This window comes from Pochonia chlamydosporia, chromosome 2, assembly GCF_001653235.2.
Source record: "Pochonia chlamydosporia 170 chromosome 2, whole genome shotgun sequence".
Classification (NCBI taxonomy): Eukaryota; Fungi; Ascomycota; class Sordariomycetes; order Hypocreales; family Clavicipitaceae; genus Pochonia; species Pochonia chlamydosporia.
Window position 1 is genome coordinate 6000045 of NC_035791.1, and position 13732 is coordinate 6013776.

Sequence of the window (13732 nt, forward strand, 5' to 3'; positions counted from 1 at the left end):
CCAATAAACCAAAATGACTGCTGAAAAGGTACGCTGTATTCTCAAATTTTATTATATCCCCAACTGACGAATTTGTGCTCAGTTTACTGTCTATTCCTTCGTCGGTTCGCAATGGGCCGGTGTAGCTCATCTTGCGCTTGCTCAGAAGGGATTCAGTAAAGACGACTACGATATCAAAGAGATCAATTTGGGTATGTTACCAATGTTCATTGCCCGACAACCTAGTATTGACGACTTGCAGTTTCCGCGGACAATTTTGACCCCGAATACCTCAAGATCAATCCCAACGGCACCGTCCCATCACTCGTATCGCCATCTTTGCAAGCGCCATTGACTGAAAGCACTGAAATCCTACGATATCTGGACAGTCTCCGCCAGAATGGCTCTCTTGTACCGACCGACACCGAAACGAAACGAAAGGCACAAGCTATCATGGATCTTGTCCACTCTGCACAAGTGGGCACGAATCTCATCCTATTCCAAGCTCGCGATAACGCTGAAATGGAAGCCAAGAAGGCAAGTCCATGGAACGAGTTCTTAACCAATCGTCAAAAACGACTAGAAAAAGAGCACGCCGTTGATCCCGCTCATCCATTTTACGTGCCCAAGGCAGCGGAGAATGGAGCCGTTCACAAACTATACGACTCCGACGTGGGCGATGAGCACAAAAGTTTCTATGCCTTGACAGACAGCATGTATCGGGATTTCGCGACTGGAGTGAACAAGCTGGAAACACTGCTGGAGTTGCCGTACGCTGCATCAGATCACCTCACAGAGGCGGATTTTCATGCTATCCCGTGGCTAGCACACGCTATGTGGGGAGCTGGAACTGTCCCTACGGATATTCAAGATTTTTCAGTATTGGAGGCGTTGGTACAAAAGTCGGTGCCGGAGTTTAAGATTGGACCTAGGCTGAGGGCTTGGTGGTCAAATGTGTCGGAGACGCCTGCTTTTAAGCAGGTATTTGCTGAGCTTCATTAGATGGGGTATCAAGGATGGTAATTAATGTTATTGTGTTCTGTGAGCTTAGACGTAGAATAGTGTCTTGAATTATATGAAGATTTAGAGTCAAGAATTGAAGTATAATTGCTCTTCTACCGATTGTATGTGATGCTTTCGCAAACAAGATATTATTTCCTCGGGAACCTTTCTCCCTGGTAGCATTTTCATCTACTGCATTACGCTCTTGCCTTTCATTTTTATTAAAGCTACGGAATCTGGGTATCTGTGGCTTTTTTTCATTAACCAGGTTCCATGGAGTTAACAAGAGAGAGAAATCATGCAAGACTTATCTCATTCCTCCAAGCAGTTCAGTTCCCAATAATCTTCTCTCCATGCGTGAAAATATCTAATAAAAGCGGTAAATTGTTACGCCTTGTCACTTGTGCGCTATGCTGATGGTTGTCGACAGCCAAACGGCGAAGCATCAGATGCCAAGAGTGACACAGCTAAAATACCCTATTTGTTTGATCCATTCAGGAATACCAGGGTTTGCGGCTCGTTCGTCCAATAAAACTAAATTCCTAATACTCTTGGCTGATCTGCAGTTGTTGGAGATCACAGGGGTCCCCAGCGAAAACCACCTTGTTGTTTCATCTTCGTCTCGAGTCACCCCTCAAGTACAGGCCGCAAAGCGCCATAGAACATTGTCTATAGAACTTCTGAAAATGATTCCTCATGCAAGTCAAAACCTAAATAGCCTGTTTGAGAGACCAGTTGATTCCAAAGATATGGAAGTTTCAGTGATGATGGCTGTTACAATGAACCAAATCAGATGAACGGGCTTCAAGTTGTGATGTTGAGATTTCGTACAAATAGTCACAAGAAACCACATAGACTCAGAAGATCAATCCAGTAAACTACAATTCAATTGAATAGCATTCACCTCCAGAAATATCTTTATATTTATGATGCGGTTTTACGAAGTTGGTATCGTGCTTGCACTCCTTGTCACTTCCGGACACACTAGGTCCGTTGGCAAGGGATGCAGAGCTTCCAAACAAACATCGGGATCAGGGAAAGCGGCTTACTTCATCACAAATAATGACAACAACGCCAACTCAGTCATTGCCGTATCCATTGGTCGTGATGGAAAGTTATCTGGCGGAACTTCAACACCTGCTGGTGGCAACGGCGCTGTTTCCATCGACGGCAGCACAAACGCAACTGCCTTGAAGGACGGGCTAGTTAGCCAATCTTCATTAAGCATTGCCGGAAACGTGAGTTACAACACAAGTTCAAAATCAGGAAGGTATAGACTAACTCTGCCTAGAATCTGTTCACCGTTAACGCCGGCTCCAATACCGTCTCGATGTTCGCCATTGATAAGGCGGATCCTACGAAACTAACAATGGTAGGCAAGCCAGTTGCAGTTCCGGGAGAATTTCCCAACACGGTTGCCGCATCGTCAAAGAATCGTCTTGTCTGTGTGGGCATGACCGGTGCTGTTGCAGGCATCTCCTGCGCACCATTCGATGCTAAGAACGGCATTGGCAAGATGGATAATTTGAGAGCCTTTGACATTGCTCAGTCGACTCCGCCGGTTGGGCCAACAAATACTGTCTCTCAGGTATTCTGGTCCAATGACCAAAGTAAATTGTTTGCAACTGTCAAGGGTGACCCTGCCAAGAACAATACTGGGTTTTTGTCTACATTCCCGATTGACGGCTGCTCATCTGGGCGCTCCAAGGCTGGAATCAAGCTATCTAGCACAGAAGAACGCAGTGTGGTCAATGGCACAGCCGTTCTGTTTGGGTCTCTGCCAGTACCTAACTCGCAAGACATCTTTGCAACTGACGCGTCTTTTGGGGGTGCTATTCTCTCCGTGGATGGGAACGACCAGGGCTCGCTTGCTGCGTCACAGGAGATTCAAGGGCAGAAGGCTACATGCTGGGTAACAATTTCTCCAGCTACAAACTCGGCATTTGTAACCGATGTAGCGACTCCAAGGTTGGTGGAGATGAGTCTGACCGATGCAAAGATTCTGGGTCAAGTCGACTTGGCTTCAACGGGGTCCGGTGGCATGATTGACTTGAGAGCATCTGGCAACTTTATCTATGCCCTTTCGCCTGGGGATAACAACACGAGCACAAAGGTGTTGGTCATGGATGTCACAGGAGGCAGCAAGCAAGCCAAGTTGGTTCAGAGTTTTGACGTGGCGCCGCTTGGAGGCGGTGCAACTTCTCAGGGCATGGCTATCCTGGAATGATCCTCAGTGCTGGTTACGCTGAGTAGTGATATCAACTTGTTGAAAGTTTATGGTTCTCCGTTGTTAGACAGCCTGTGGAGTGTACTGTAGAGATGTTGGATGAGTTTGGCGTAAAGTGGGATAGTTTTTATTTTATAGCTAGTTGACAGGTCTCGACTGGGTGTTGGTGTTATTTTGGCTCAGGTTGCGTCCACAGGATGGACTTCTGGTTTTTTTCATAACTTCAAAGCGTGTAGCATACCATCGAACATGTACAAATATACCGGTGGCTGAATTACAACTGTATTACTTGACCCATTTGGCACTTTGGGCTTACTTCCACCGACGGGTGGTTCGTCCAACTTGCCGAACTTAAACCCTAGTTTGATGAGCGCCTTGTCATGGTTGAGTTTAAGACCAACGGTGTTCCGCCGGCCCATCTACTGCTGTGAATAGGAACTGGCGTCCAATGTGAACCGCCATCACAGAGCATTCGGCTTTGGCAGTCCGGCCTTCATCTTGGGCAGATACATACTATCGTATGCTCCCAGAGCCATAATAGGAAAATAAAACTTATAGTTAGGGTACCCAATCATACTAAAGTGCTTGATTAGCCACATATGTCCAGCTTTCAGTATTGTTTGACTCACCATGTCCGATTAAAAACTCCTTCGATTGCCTCCTGAAGCCACTCGCCATTTGCTTGCTGACGACTCTGAATCAACTAAATAATGTAAGCACATTCACTTGTGCCGGGGCAAAACATGAGGAAAACTTCGCACCTGCAGTCCTCGTTGGATCGGCGTCGGATCGGGATATCCTGCATGCATCAGAGCCAGGACTGCCCACGATGTGCTGACGACTTGACTCGTCTCGTTCTGAACGTATTGCCTCTCGGTACACGATGAGCTATCTTCTCCCCACCCACCATCGTCCATTTGCTGGCTCAGAATAAATCCACAAGCTTTTTTGACCCGAGGACTAGCATCCCATTGTTCTCCCGCCGTCTCGAGGGCCTGCAAAGCAAACAGAGTACCGTAATTGAAGCAAATAGCCCAGGAGCCGTACCAGCTGCCGTCCGGTCTCTGCTGTCTGCGGATGAATTTATACGCCCGCCGTGATATTTGATGGATTTCTTTGGCCCTGTAGTCGGGGAAGTGTCGATGGAACAAGTGAAGGGCAGTCACAACAGCGCTTGTGCACTCGGTGTATGAGTATTCCACCATGATGTTGTCGAACACCTCTGCTGGATTCAGTAGTTCAAGGTATTTGCTACCTCTTATCTTTTCGTAGCTGGCAAAACCTCCGTCATTGTTTCCCATTTTCAGCAGAGTGTCAACACAATCCTTCAGGCGTTGGTCCTCGATGCGCGACGGGTAAGAGCTATGTAAAAGTCAGATTGTGGATGGATCAGAATTGACAAGACTAGATGACAGACTGTTCGTTTTGAAGCATCAAAACAGCTTTCAGGCTCTCTGCTGAGCAGTCCGAGACAATGAACCCGTTGGACTTGGTGCTGAAAGGCCAACCCCCTTTCCCAGGTTGACGAAATGGATCATCTAGGTCCTCGCGGAGTTGAGAATTATCAAGAAAGCAATGAGCTTTGTGTAAAGCTTCAACAAACTTTGAGGACTCTGCAAATTCTGCCACTGGCAAAGCAGCTTGTATGGCAAAAGCAGTATCCCACACTTGGACGCCGTCGGTTCCGTTGCTCGTCATTCCTTGCGGACCCATCCACAAGTACAAGGATACTTTTTCGATATGCCGACGCAGGCGGTTGGAGTCAGGGCCGTCTTCGAACCATGCTACTGCCATGTGGAATGCTTTGTTTACCGGGGCCAAACACTCGTATTCGGTGTTGTGTTCTTCCATGCGCATCAGCTCGGATACACGGCGGTTGGACAGTGTATGATACCAGCGCGGTTGCAGGTACCGGCACCATATACCCACTATGAAAAAGAGAAATAAGAGCAGTGGCGATACTGAGCGAATGCTATCTGTTGGGGCAGTGTCGTTCCGATGATCAGCGAACTTGATCTTGTCAAACGGTTTCGTGTAGATTTCGTTACGAATCTCCGCAAGCAACGGCGTGAGTGGCTTGGTACATCGGTTTGACCACAAGTACGACGTTGGAAGATAGACTACGCGACACTGAACCCACCACCGAGAGGGATGAAACGGTACCCAGGTTGGGAGCAGCCTACGGAGTCATTAGCATCGTGTCGAGATCTGGCTTCCACGCTTCAACTACCATAGATCGGCTGGGATGCAGTTTACGCCATCCCAACTATACAGATTTAGACACGCGAGCCATATCTTCCCCCATTGAGGCACTCCCGTTGCGCCGCCTGATAAAATCATTAGCATTGGCCCCGGTGTTCCATTAGACGTCAATGTAGGATGGAAACTCACCAAGAGAGAGCAGACAGTCCCTGGCTCTCCGGGCGAGGAGGTCATTCCTGGGTATACCAAGGAGTCGAAGCATGACATAGTAAAGACCGGTTGCAAAAACAGTAGATTTGCCTTCCAAATGCAAGCCCCAGCCACCATCTTCGTTTACATGGTTTGCAAGGTAGCGCACCATTTCAGTCTTCCATCCGTCTGGAACTGGCTGGTCGGCAATGTACATTGCAAAGATGAGGCCGGGTAGTAGGAAACTGGGACCGCCATAGTCACAAGCCCAATGTCCCTCGGGTAGCTGTAATCTGGTAAAGAATCGTAAACCAGTTCGAGCGCTGTCTTGGAATGAGCGTTGATTTGGCTGAGGCTCATTCTCACCATGGTCAACGTCAACGTCCTATTGACCCCTTAGCTAAATTCGGGTTTGCAGCTCGCGCATGCGAAATTTCTTCATACCAATAGAGGAACACCTAGACAGTATCTCTCATAGTCACGTTGGTCCCTGGTGCAGGCGCCGTTGGAGTCAATGTAATTCCACCGGTGATTGCCACCACCACTCGAAAGGCGCCATCGTGAAAGATCGGTCTTTGAGGGTATATTACTCATGGCGCGAGAAAGAAAAACCGTGGTCGGTCCAGCTTGTAGGAGGAAGGATAGGGAGAACGAAGTACATGAATGGTTACAACATTGAATGAATTGAAACAAGATGATGAGAACTCTTGGAGACTTACAGGGTCCAATAATGCTGGTAAACGTATGGAGTATATATATGTCAAGTATTTAAGGCAAACCTTGGCCATTGCCAATTAGACTCAATCCGAACCTGCGACAGTCGCAAACTACAATGGCACCACTCGGGCCAATATCGCAGGGAACCACCGTGACATTTATCTCCAATGCAACCAGACCAGTTGGGCACTGAATGATTGTCACTCCAATACTGAGTATCTGAGGTTTTAACCAATTACATGATCCAATCTCATGCACTGCCACCTTGGCTCCCTGTGATGTAAAGCGGAGCCCAAAGATATTGACTTGACTCAGGTATTGACGGGACATTAGGCTTCCATTACTAAGGGACAAGCTCTCAGGTACGAGGTGCCCTGTGAGGCCTGGTCTGGTCAAGTCAAGTACCACAAGTAATTGAACCTAACAATCATACAGGGGCCAATTTGATTGTACCCGTGCTTCTCTTGGCCACGGATGCCTGGGCGTACGGAAAGGAATGTTGACCCGGTGTCCGTGTCACAATGGGAATGTGGTGGATAAAGGCACAGGAGCTCCAATAGAACACATTGACGTAAGGAGCACGAGTATGCTAATCCAAGTTGTAGTTCAGCTCACTCTTCTTCCTCTTGACAAGGTTTCCAATAATGGCTCCCGTGCAATAATCATTTAAGATATCACCGGCCGCCGGCGCCCCAACAGGAAGCTGTCTGATGATTTGGATCTCGCATTCTCTCTTGTATTCCCTGGATAATTCGTCAGGTAATAAGCTACGCGGAACTGGAGCTTCAGTTTGGGAAGGTGGGCAGCAGATCCAGTGCGACGTGATATGACTCGACTTCAAGCAGACTTAACAAACCGAAAATTTCCAACATCAAGAATAAATATATTCTCAATAGCAAACAAAAAGCTAGTACAGCGCCTATATTTGATACGTTTACTCTCCATACGTAATAGGTTGGTCAGAAGGACATGGCGGAGATGCAAATGCCCTGCGCTGGAGTTGGCCACGCAGATGAGGGCGATGCCGGGACTTTCGAAATAGTTAGCAACGAGGCCGCCGGCTGGATAGAAAAGACTGTGCAGGTTTTGCAGAGTATTGAGGGTATAAGACGATTGTGCAAACACATCATAGCTGTTAGAGACGGTAAAAGGGTCAAAGTTGTCATGCCCCATGACCATGTAGGCGAATCGATAGTGTAGACGGCGGACTTGTGCGCCTGTTTCATTCTGAATTTCCAGTTGATGTGATGTACGTGTTGGCCATTGTCTTTTATCGGCCGCGCTAGGCTTTAAATATTTCACGCCATCGCAAATGAGGCATGTTATCTAGTCCTGTATCCATGCCCAATTCTTAATGACCGTTGACGTGTAATTCCCCCTGGTGTTCCGCCCACAAACTTATAACATACTCCCATGTCCGTCATCGTTAATGTAAACATGAATTGGCAACGGCCGCATCACGGCCAGATTGCCCCGAGCTTTCCGCGACATATCTACCCTAATGCTTCGAAACCGCAAACCGTAGATTGATGGTGTCATCCAAGATGGGCACCTCTTCGACTGCCGACTATCTCGATTGAGTCAAGGTCTAGGATGTCGGTCCGAGCCATTGCGGCGCTCTCCTCAATCACCTCCTGCGAGACGGCTGAGCGAGGTGTGATGCTGACACGGTAAGGTTTAGGTTTGGTCACAAGTCCAGCTTGAGGATAGGAGTCAGTCGAACTGATGAATGGCGTGAGAACTGAGATGGGCAAGGACGACTTACAAATCTTATCATTCATGTCCAATGGCGGCTCGCCTTGTTTAGGAGATATATCAAAAGCCCACAGGACACGAGAAATGACAATAAACAGAGACGACTCCGAAAGGAATATACCCTGACAAAGCCGACGACCGAAACCGTAATGAAAATGGTCACGACGACGGAAATCCGGGTGGTTTGCACTCGCATTGGCATGGAGGTCATCCCCCAGGAACCGCTCAGGCATAAAAATGTCGGGGTCTTCGTATCGTTCCGGATCACGATTTAGGGATGTGAGGTTGGGGAAAACGATCGTTCCCTTGGGAACTTGCCGCCCGCGATGTATATCACTGATTGAAGTCGCATGCGGCACTCCCAGGCTCCCAATCGGTGCCCATCTGTGGACTTCTTTGATAAGGGCGCGTATGTACGGCAAATTGGGCTCATCTTCCCATGTGGGGAGACGTGTCGGCCCAACGATCTGGTCAAGTTCTGAGGTCGTATTTTAGTACATGGAATTTCACCATTGGCTGACGGCATGACGACGTACCCTTATGAGCGGCTCGAAGGACTTCTGGGTTTAGGGCCATCACCTTAAAGAAGGACTGTAGCATGCTGCTTGTCGTGTCACTTCCAGCGCCAATTAACATGGCCAAGATATTGATAACCTGTTCATCATCAAACCCTTCCCTATCTTGAATCTTCACAAGGTCAGAGCCAAAGCATCTTGGCTCATTTTCGGCTCCAACTTGCAGTTTGAGTGACCCTAGGAACGCTCGGTGCAATGTCGACTCCCTGGTTCTAAGTTCTGTTGCCAGCCTAAGCCAAGGCTGCAGAAAGCTCGGGAGCCTTTGCAGAATGGGAAAGTAGTCTACTAGCAATGTTCCAGGTTGGAAGTCTGCAAGTAATAGGATACGTCAGAAATGGGGGCTGCACAAGTTTGTGGTGAGCAGAACTTACACTTCATCATATCTTCCCAGAGGCCATAAAACTCGACCATGGTGGGATGATCAAGCTGGACAAGCCGTACACCATACACAGCGCTGAAAATGACGCTAAGTGCGAATCGTTTGGTGTGATCAAGAAACCCCTCTGGCGCTGACAATAGATCTCGAAGCATAAACTTAGATTCATAGTCTTGGTATTTGTGGAATGACACAGACTGTTGGGGGCTTAGAACATTATTGTACACTCGTCGAAGAAGGCGGAACTTCTCGCCTACTCCAGTATTAACAAGCCTCCAAGGCCAGGCTTGTTCCCTAAAGGAGTTTTGGGCTGGGCGGTCAGAGTATATCGCACCTTTCTGCAGGTATTCCAATGATCACATTGTTAGCTGACACATCTTAAGTGTGGCAAAACGCTAGGAGGGACTGGGTGTACTTTATCTAGAAGTTGCTTCACATCCTTTGCCGTATTGATAATCATGACCGGTTGAGAACCAAACCATAACATGCACGTGTCGCCGTATTGACGAGTCAGCTCTGTGAGCTCCTTGTCTGGGCTTTTGAACAGTCGGCGAAAGAAGAAGAGATTACCTAGAACCGGCCATGGTTCTAGGCCCGGAGGATAGCGTATTCTCTTCGGACTATGGGTTCCGGGATGAATTCTGGATTTCAGAAAAGGAATCATGTATAAACCGAAAACACACAAAACGAGTCCGAATAGGACATTAGTTGGGGGAATGACCTGAACATTATCCATGGTTGTCTGGGTGGTAGGTAGTTAGGAGCTTTCGACTCGAAGCAACAATGGCGGACAGGGAACGAGGATAAATGCCACGGACATCGAAGGACTAATTAGACACTTATTGGGTTACGAGCTCCCAAGCCTCAAACCACCAAGTTCGAAGGGGGTTGCTCCTTATCCCAATTCAATGTGTCGCCAATGCTGACAACCCGGCGCAGTTTGCTCTACATTTCTCTCAGAACCCCAGCAGATCAAATCAAAGGGACACATCCCACGCGCTTCCTGTCTGGCTCTATACTTGCACCAAGGGTCCAGCACATTTTCACATAACCAACAGACTGACTCTTGAACCGGTGAAGGGTCTGGGGGCGAAAAGCCCGTTCGAAATACTACCTTGAGAAAGAGAAACATGACGCCAAGATTAAACCTCCAATCACAAGCAATACTACAATCCAATACGTGATGACCCGGGTCACCGACGAATTATGATTATGTTTATTAGTCATTTATTCCTAGAGAAAACAAGGCAAAGAGACCAGGTGCTGCGTAAATGCTTATGCTAAAACCCTCCACATGGAGGTCTGGTCCGGCAGATGCTCGCATATCAGCTTGGGCAATATATGGCATCCTAGCCCTCGGCACAGGACAATACGTACACCTTTACCTGTGAGTGGGAGCGCAGAGCGGTAAAATGGGAACAGCGTGCATGTCGGGCTGTTGACTTGCATACACGAGTCGTTCTGCGCCTGGAAAACTCACAGTAACTGCGGTTGGTCAGACGCTTCTGGCTTGGCTACATGAGCTGACAACTTTGTCGTCGGATTAAGGCTGTTGCGCGGAAACAGTCTCAAGTGTACAATGTGCGAAATGCTAACAGCAAAAGGTGCCTGTAACGAGTTTATTCATTGCAGTGATGCCTGAATCTGGATCTACTTCTCTCCGAACAAGACTACGCCCAGAGAATTGGACGGGCTTCGCAACGCAGATACATCTTGTAAATTTATGACACATCCGATGAAGGAGTACGAAGAATACATAATAGAGCGGAACAAATACCAACATTTACCTTTCTGATTCATGGCCTGGAGCTGTTCAAGAGTTGCCCATGATATAGTAATGTGAGCATCCTAAAGACCCTCTCTAGGGAGATGGTGCTAACTTTCAACCAGTCACCTAGCAACGACAACGCCTCTTCGTTATCCCGGCGGCCAAATAACATAGCCTCCATGAAACATTTAACCTCTCAAATGGCTCTGTATCCCCGGCAAAGCTATCGTACAGACTGTATGAGCAATTTGCAGCCGAACACTACGGGTAACCATCTGTTTGGCTACTCAGAACTCAAGATGCATACTGCCTTTCACAAACACCTACGAGTGCTCAATCTTCGACTCCCACTTCCTGCGGAGCACGAGAAAGATGCAAGCAGATCTTTCCTCCCGGCCCAAGACTGAACAAACCTGGAAAGCCGGGCTGATTGTGGATGACAACAAGTCGATCACTGTGTAAGTATCGACTTAGCTAACAGCATACGTTCCGGCAATATACATGCTCGCCTACTGAGTCAAATTATCACAGTGATACCCATAGGTTCTGTCAGCTTCTTCATGAACGTGGTGGCGAGCTCGGTGTACAATTCACGACCGACTCTGAAGCAGCTCTCATGTCAATATCGGCAAACAATGCTGGAATTTGAACCTCATAGCTGTGTTTATGTATCAACAATCCGACAATAGCAACCCTGCAACGAAGCAAGCTGCAGCCAAGGCGGTTTGTACTGGACGCACCGCAAGCCAAGCGCCATTGTTCGCGGTACTGTCCAAAAGGGTCCTGGTTGGGGGTAATCTTGCAGTAGCTAGGCTTGCAGCGTGACTGGAAATACTGCTAGCCACTGATTTATCAACTTTGACGGCGCAAGGGTCGCCTTGTCTGCCAACTTCCTCTTCTCTTCTTGGGCCCGTGTATGTAAGCGTAGGGCAGGACGTGGCTGTCGTGCTTGGCGTGATATTTATAGGCTGTCCAAGAGCAGGATACTCTGGTACCTGTAGGATATCAGGCTCAATGCCTTTGCCACCGTCAATCCAGCCGACAGTAGCATTGTAGTCTTTCTCCCATTTTGCCTCCAGGCCAAACATGATGCCTCCAAGGACGTACCCGTTGCCACCACACCGCACGCTGAGGGCGCGGTTATCCCAAGTGATTGACCAGTGCAGCATATATCTCTCACCACGCGCCTTTGTGTGTATCCATTCCGTCACGTTGAGTGTGTCGACAAGAATGACGGGTTTAGATCCCGTGTTGTCGCGTGGGAGGGCAAAGTCCGCGTTCCAGCGAAGCCCAATGTCGGGAATGCGGCCTTCAATATACGGCATGATTGCCCAATGAATAAAGTAGTTTCCGATACTTCCAAGGCCTGTTATATTCTGCACGACAAGGGCAATTGGAAAGTTGTCTGCCGGCTTGTAGGTCTCATTGCGTGGAAATATGACGTCGATTTCTACGTATGTTTGGTTCAGTTGGCCAGCGAGAACGAGTGATGATGTAGCCGCCAGCGCTAGAATAATGAGTATGCGAAGGGAACAAGTCATCATTTCGTGGAATCAATTCATGTTGCTTAATGTCGAGATTGTGGACAAATGTCAGAGGAAAAGTACGGGAAGCAGATGAGGCACATCGAGAGCCCGCGAGCTCTTTGCAAGACTGTATGACCAGTTTGATCCCTGGCATGTTGGTCCAGGGCGGAAACCAACATCAATATACAAAGGGCAAGCTCCAAAGGTCTCCGATTCGGTTGATGCCAAAGCCCAGAAGGGCACAAGCTGGCCTGTGCATATGTATGGGTGATCCTTCAATGTTGCAGACACCAAACAGCAGCCATCGGCGCGCCAGACCTAATATTTCACGTTCACAACGGCTGAAGCATCTCGCGGCGTTGGACATGGTCTGGGAAACTAGACATTCGGTGATGTAATACAACCCGGTCCAATCTCAAGCGAGAGCAACTATCTCAGACAATGCTGCTGTCAAAACCCGTGTGTACAGGTTCATTTTCCGGACGGCAACTTTGGTCGCTCGAGTCCCCTACTTGGCTACATAACTATTACGTATATTTGAGCGTCACCCACCGCAAATGGGCCTCAGCGCTTCTTGCAAGACCTCGCAGGTTGAGCCGCCGAGTTGCGCTCAATCACGGGAGGCGACTTTCCTACCTAGCCACCGTTGTTCAAGAGAGCTAGTTTTCCAACACTTGTAGCTCCTGAGTTCCGAAAGAGACTATAAGTTCTCAGTGGACGTGGTTGTTGAAAACCTTTCTGCTGTAGTGCCGGAAATAGACACTCGCAACACGGGTCGGGACTTTGGCATCTGCTATGCTGTTTCTTCCAGCAGCTAGCTATTTTGCTGTTAGGTCTGGTTTGGTTTGATTTAGCCTAGCTGTCACCGTTGAAGTAAATCGTTTACATTGTTGAAAATCGTGCACAGTATTGCACCTGCAACTCCAGTCCCGACGTTTTTGAACATGCTGACCGAGATACACTCAATCCAGGCCTCGGTTTGGACAAACTAGGCAGGTCGGTCTTGTTCTAGGGGCAACATGGTTAAACCCTTGACAGGTCAGTTGATGCCCTGAACACGACCGATTGGCCCGCCGCTTTCCCAACCCCGGGACTCCGGGGGCTTGAAAACTGAGGCTGTTGAGTTTTGGTGCCAAATGGCTGATGGCTGGGGAAGGACTCGTCAGCACCGGCTCAGCCGCCATTCAATTGAGTTAAGCTGGTCGACCTGGTGGTTGCGGTATTTCTAAGGAAAACCTTCCGGTCGCATTCCATGCCACAAATCGACGGAAATCGTGACAGATGGCACCGAGGGGATTGACTACATGCGTGGCTAGTGTGCCGAGATGCCGTTCAGCCACGAAACTAAGAATGAGACAGGGTGATGTATTTAATTGAGTGAGACCGTTGCACATGCCTGGATTCCGGGTTGGTCTG

The 13732-nt window shown here is 48.4% G+C and overlaps 5 protein-coding genes across 5 annotated transcripts; 2 read left to right on the forward strand and 3 right to left on the reverse strand.

The window, feature by feature from the left end:
- Nucleotides 1–13: 13 nt before the first annotated feature.
- VFPPC_03861 (hypothetical protein) lies at nucleotides 14–981 on the forward strand (the record flags this gene model as incomplete). The annotated part of the gene is made up of 3 exons (XM_018283313.1): nucleotides 14–28; nucleotides 83–191; nucleotides 242–981. The coding sequence occupies 3 exons, from the start codon at nucleotides 14–16 to the stop codon at nucleotides 979–981; spliced, it is 864 nt and encodes a 287-aa protein (XP_018137644.1).
- Nucleotides 982–1910: 929 nt separating this feature from the next.
- On the forward strand, nucleotides 1911–3208 carry VFPPC_03862 (3-carboxymuconate cyclase; the record flags this gene model as incomplete). Its single annotated transcript, XM_018283314.1, has 2 exons — nucleotides 1911–2219; nucleotides 2273–3208. The coding sequence occupies 2 exons, from the start codon at nucleotides 1911–1913 to the stop codon at nucleotides 3206–3208; spliced, it is 1245 nt and encodes a 414-aa protein (XP_018137645.1).
- A 461-nt stretch (nucleotides 3209–3669) lies between these two features.
- On the reverse strand, nucleotides 3670–6193 carry VFPPC_03863 (lanosterol synthase; the record flags this gene model as incomplete). Its single annotated transcript, XM_018283315.1, has 7 exons — nucleotides 3670–3784; nucleotides 3838–3911; nucleotides 3970–4570; nucleotides 4626–5387; nucleotides 5439–5535; nucleotides 5600–5984; nucleotides 6044–6193. The coding sequence occupies 7 exons, from the start codon at nucleotides 6191–6193 to the stop codon at nucleotides 3670–3672; spliced, it is 2184 nt and encodes a 727-aa protein (XP_018137646.1).
- Nucleotides 6194–7851: 1658 nt separating this feature from the next.
- VFPPC_16845 (cytochrome P450) lies at nucleotides 7852–9758 on the reverse strand (the record flags this gene model as incomplete). Its single annotated transcript, XM_018294598.1, has 5 exons — nucleotides 7852–8015; nucleotides 8082–8549; nucleotides 8608–8955; nucleotides 9018–9360; nucleotides 9438–9758. The coding sequence occupies 5 exons, from the start codon at nucleotides 9756–9758 to the stop codon at nucleotides 7852–7854; spliced, it is 1644 nt and encodes a 547-aa protein (XP_018137647.1).
- A 1703-nt stretch (nucleotides 9759–11461) lies between these two features.
- On the reverse strand, nucleotides 11462–12331 carry VFPPC_03864 (hypothetical protein; the record flags this gene model as incomplete). Its single annotated transcript, XM_018283316.1, has 1 exon — nucleotides 11462–12331. One exon carries the CDS (start codon nucleotides 12329–12331, stop codon nucleotides 11462–11464), a length of 870 nt encoding a protein of 289 aa, XP_018137648.1.
- Between the last annotated feature and the right edge of the window lie 1401 nt (nucleotides 12332–13732).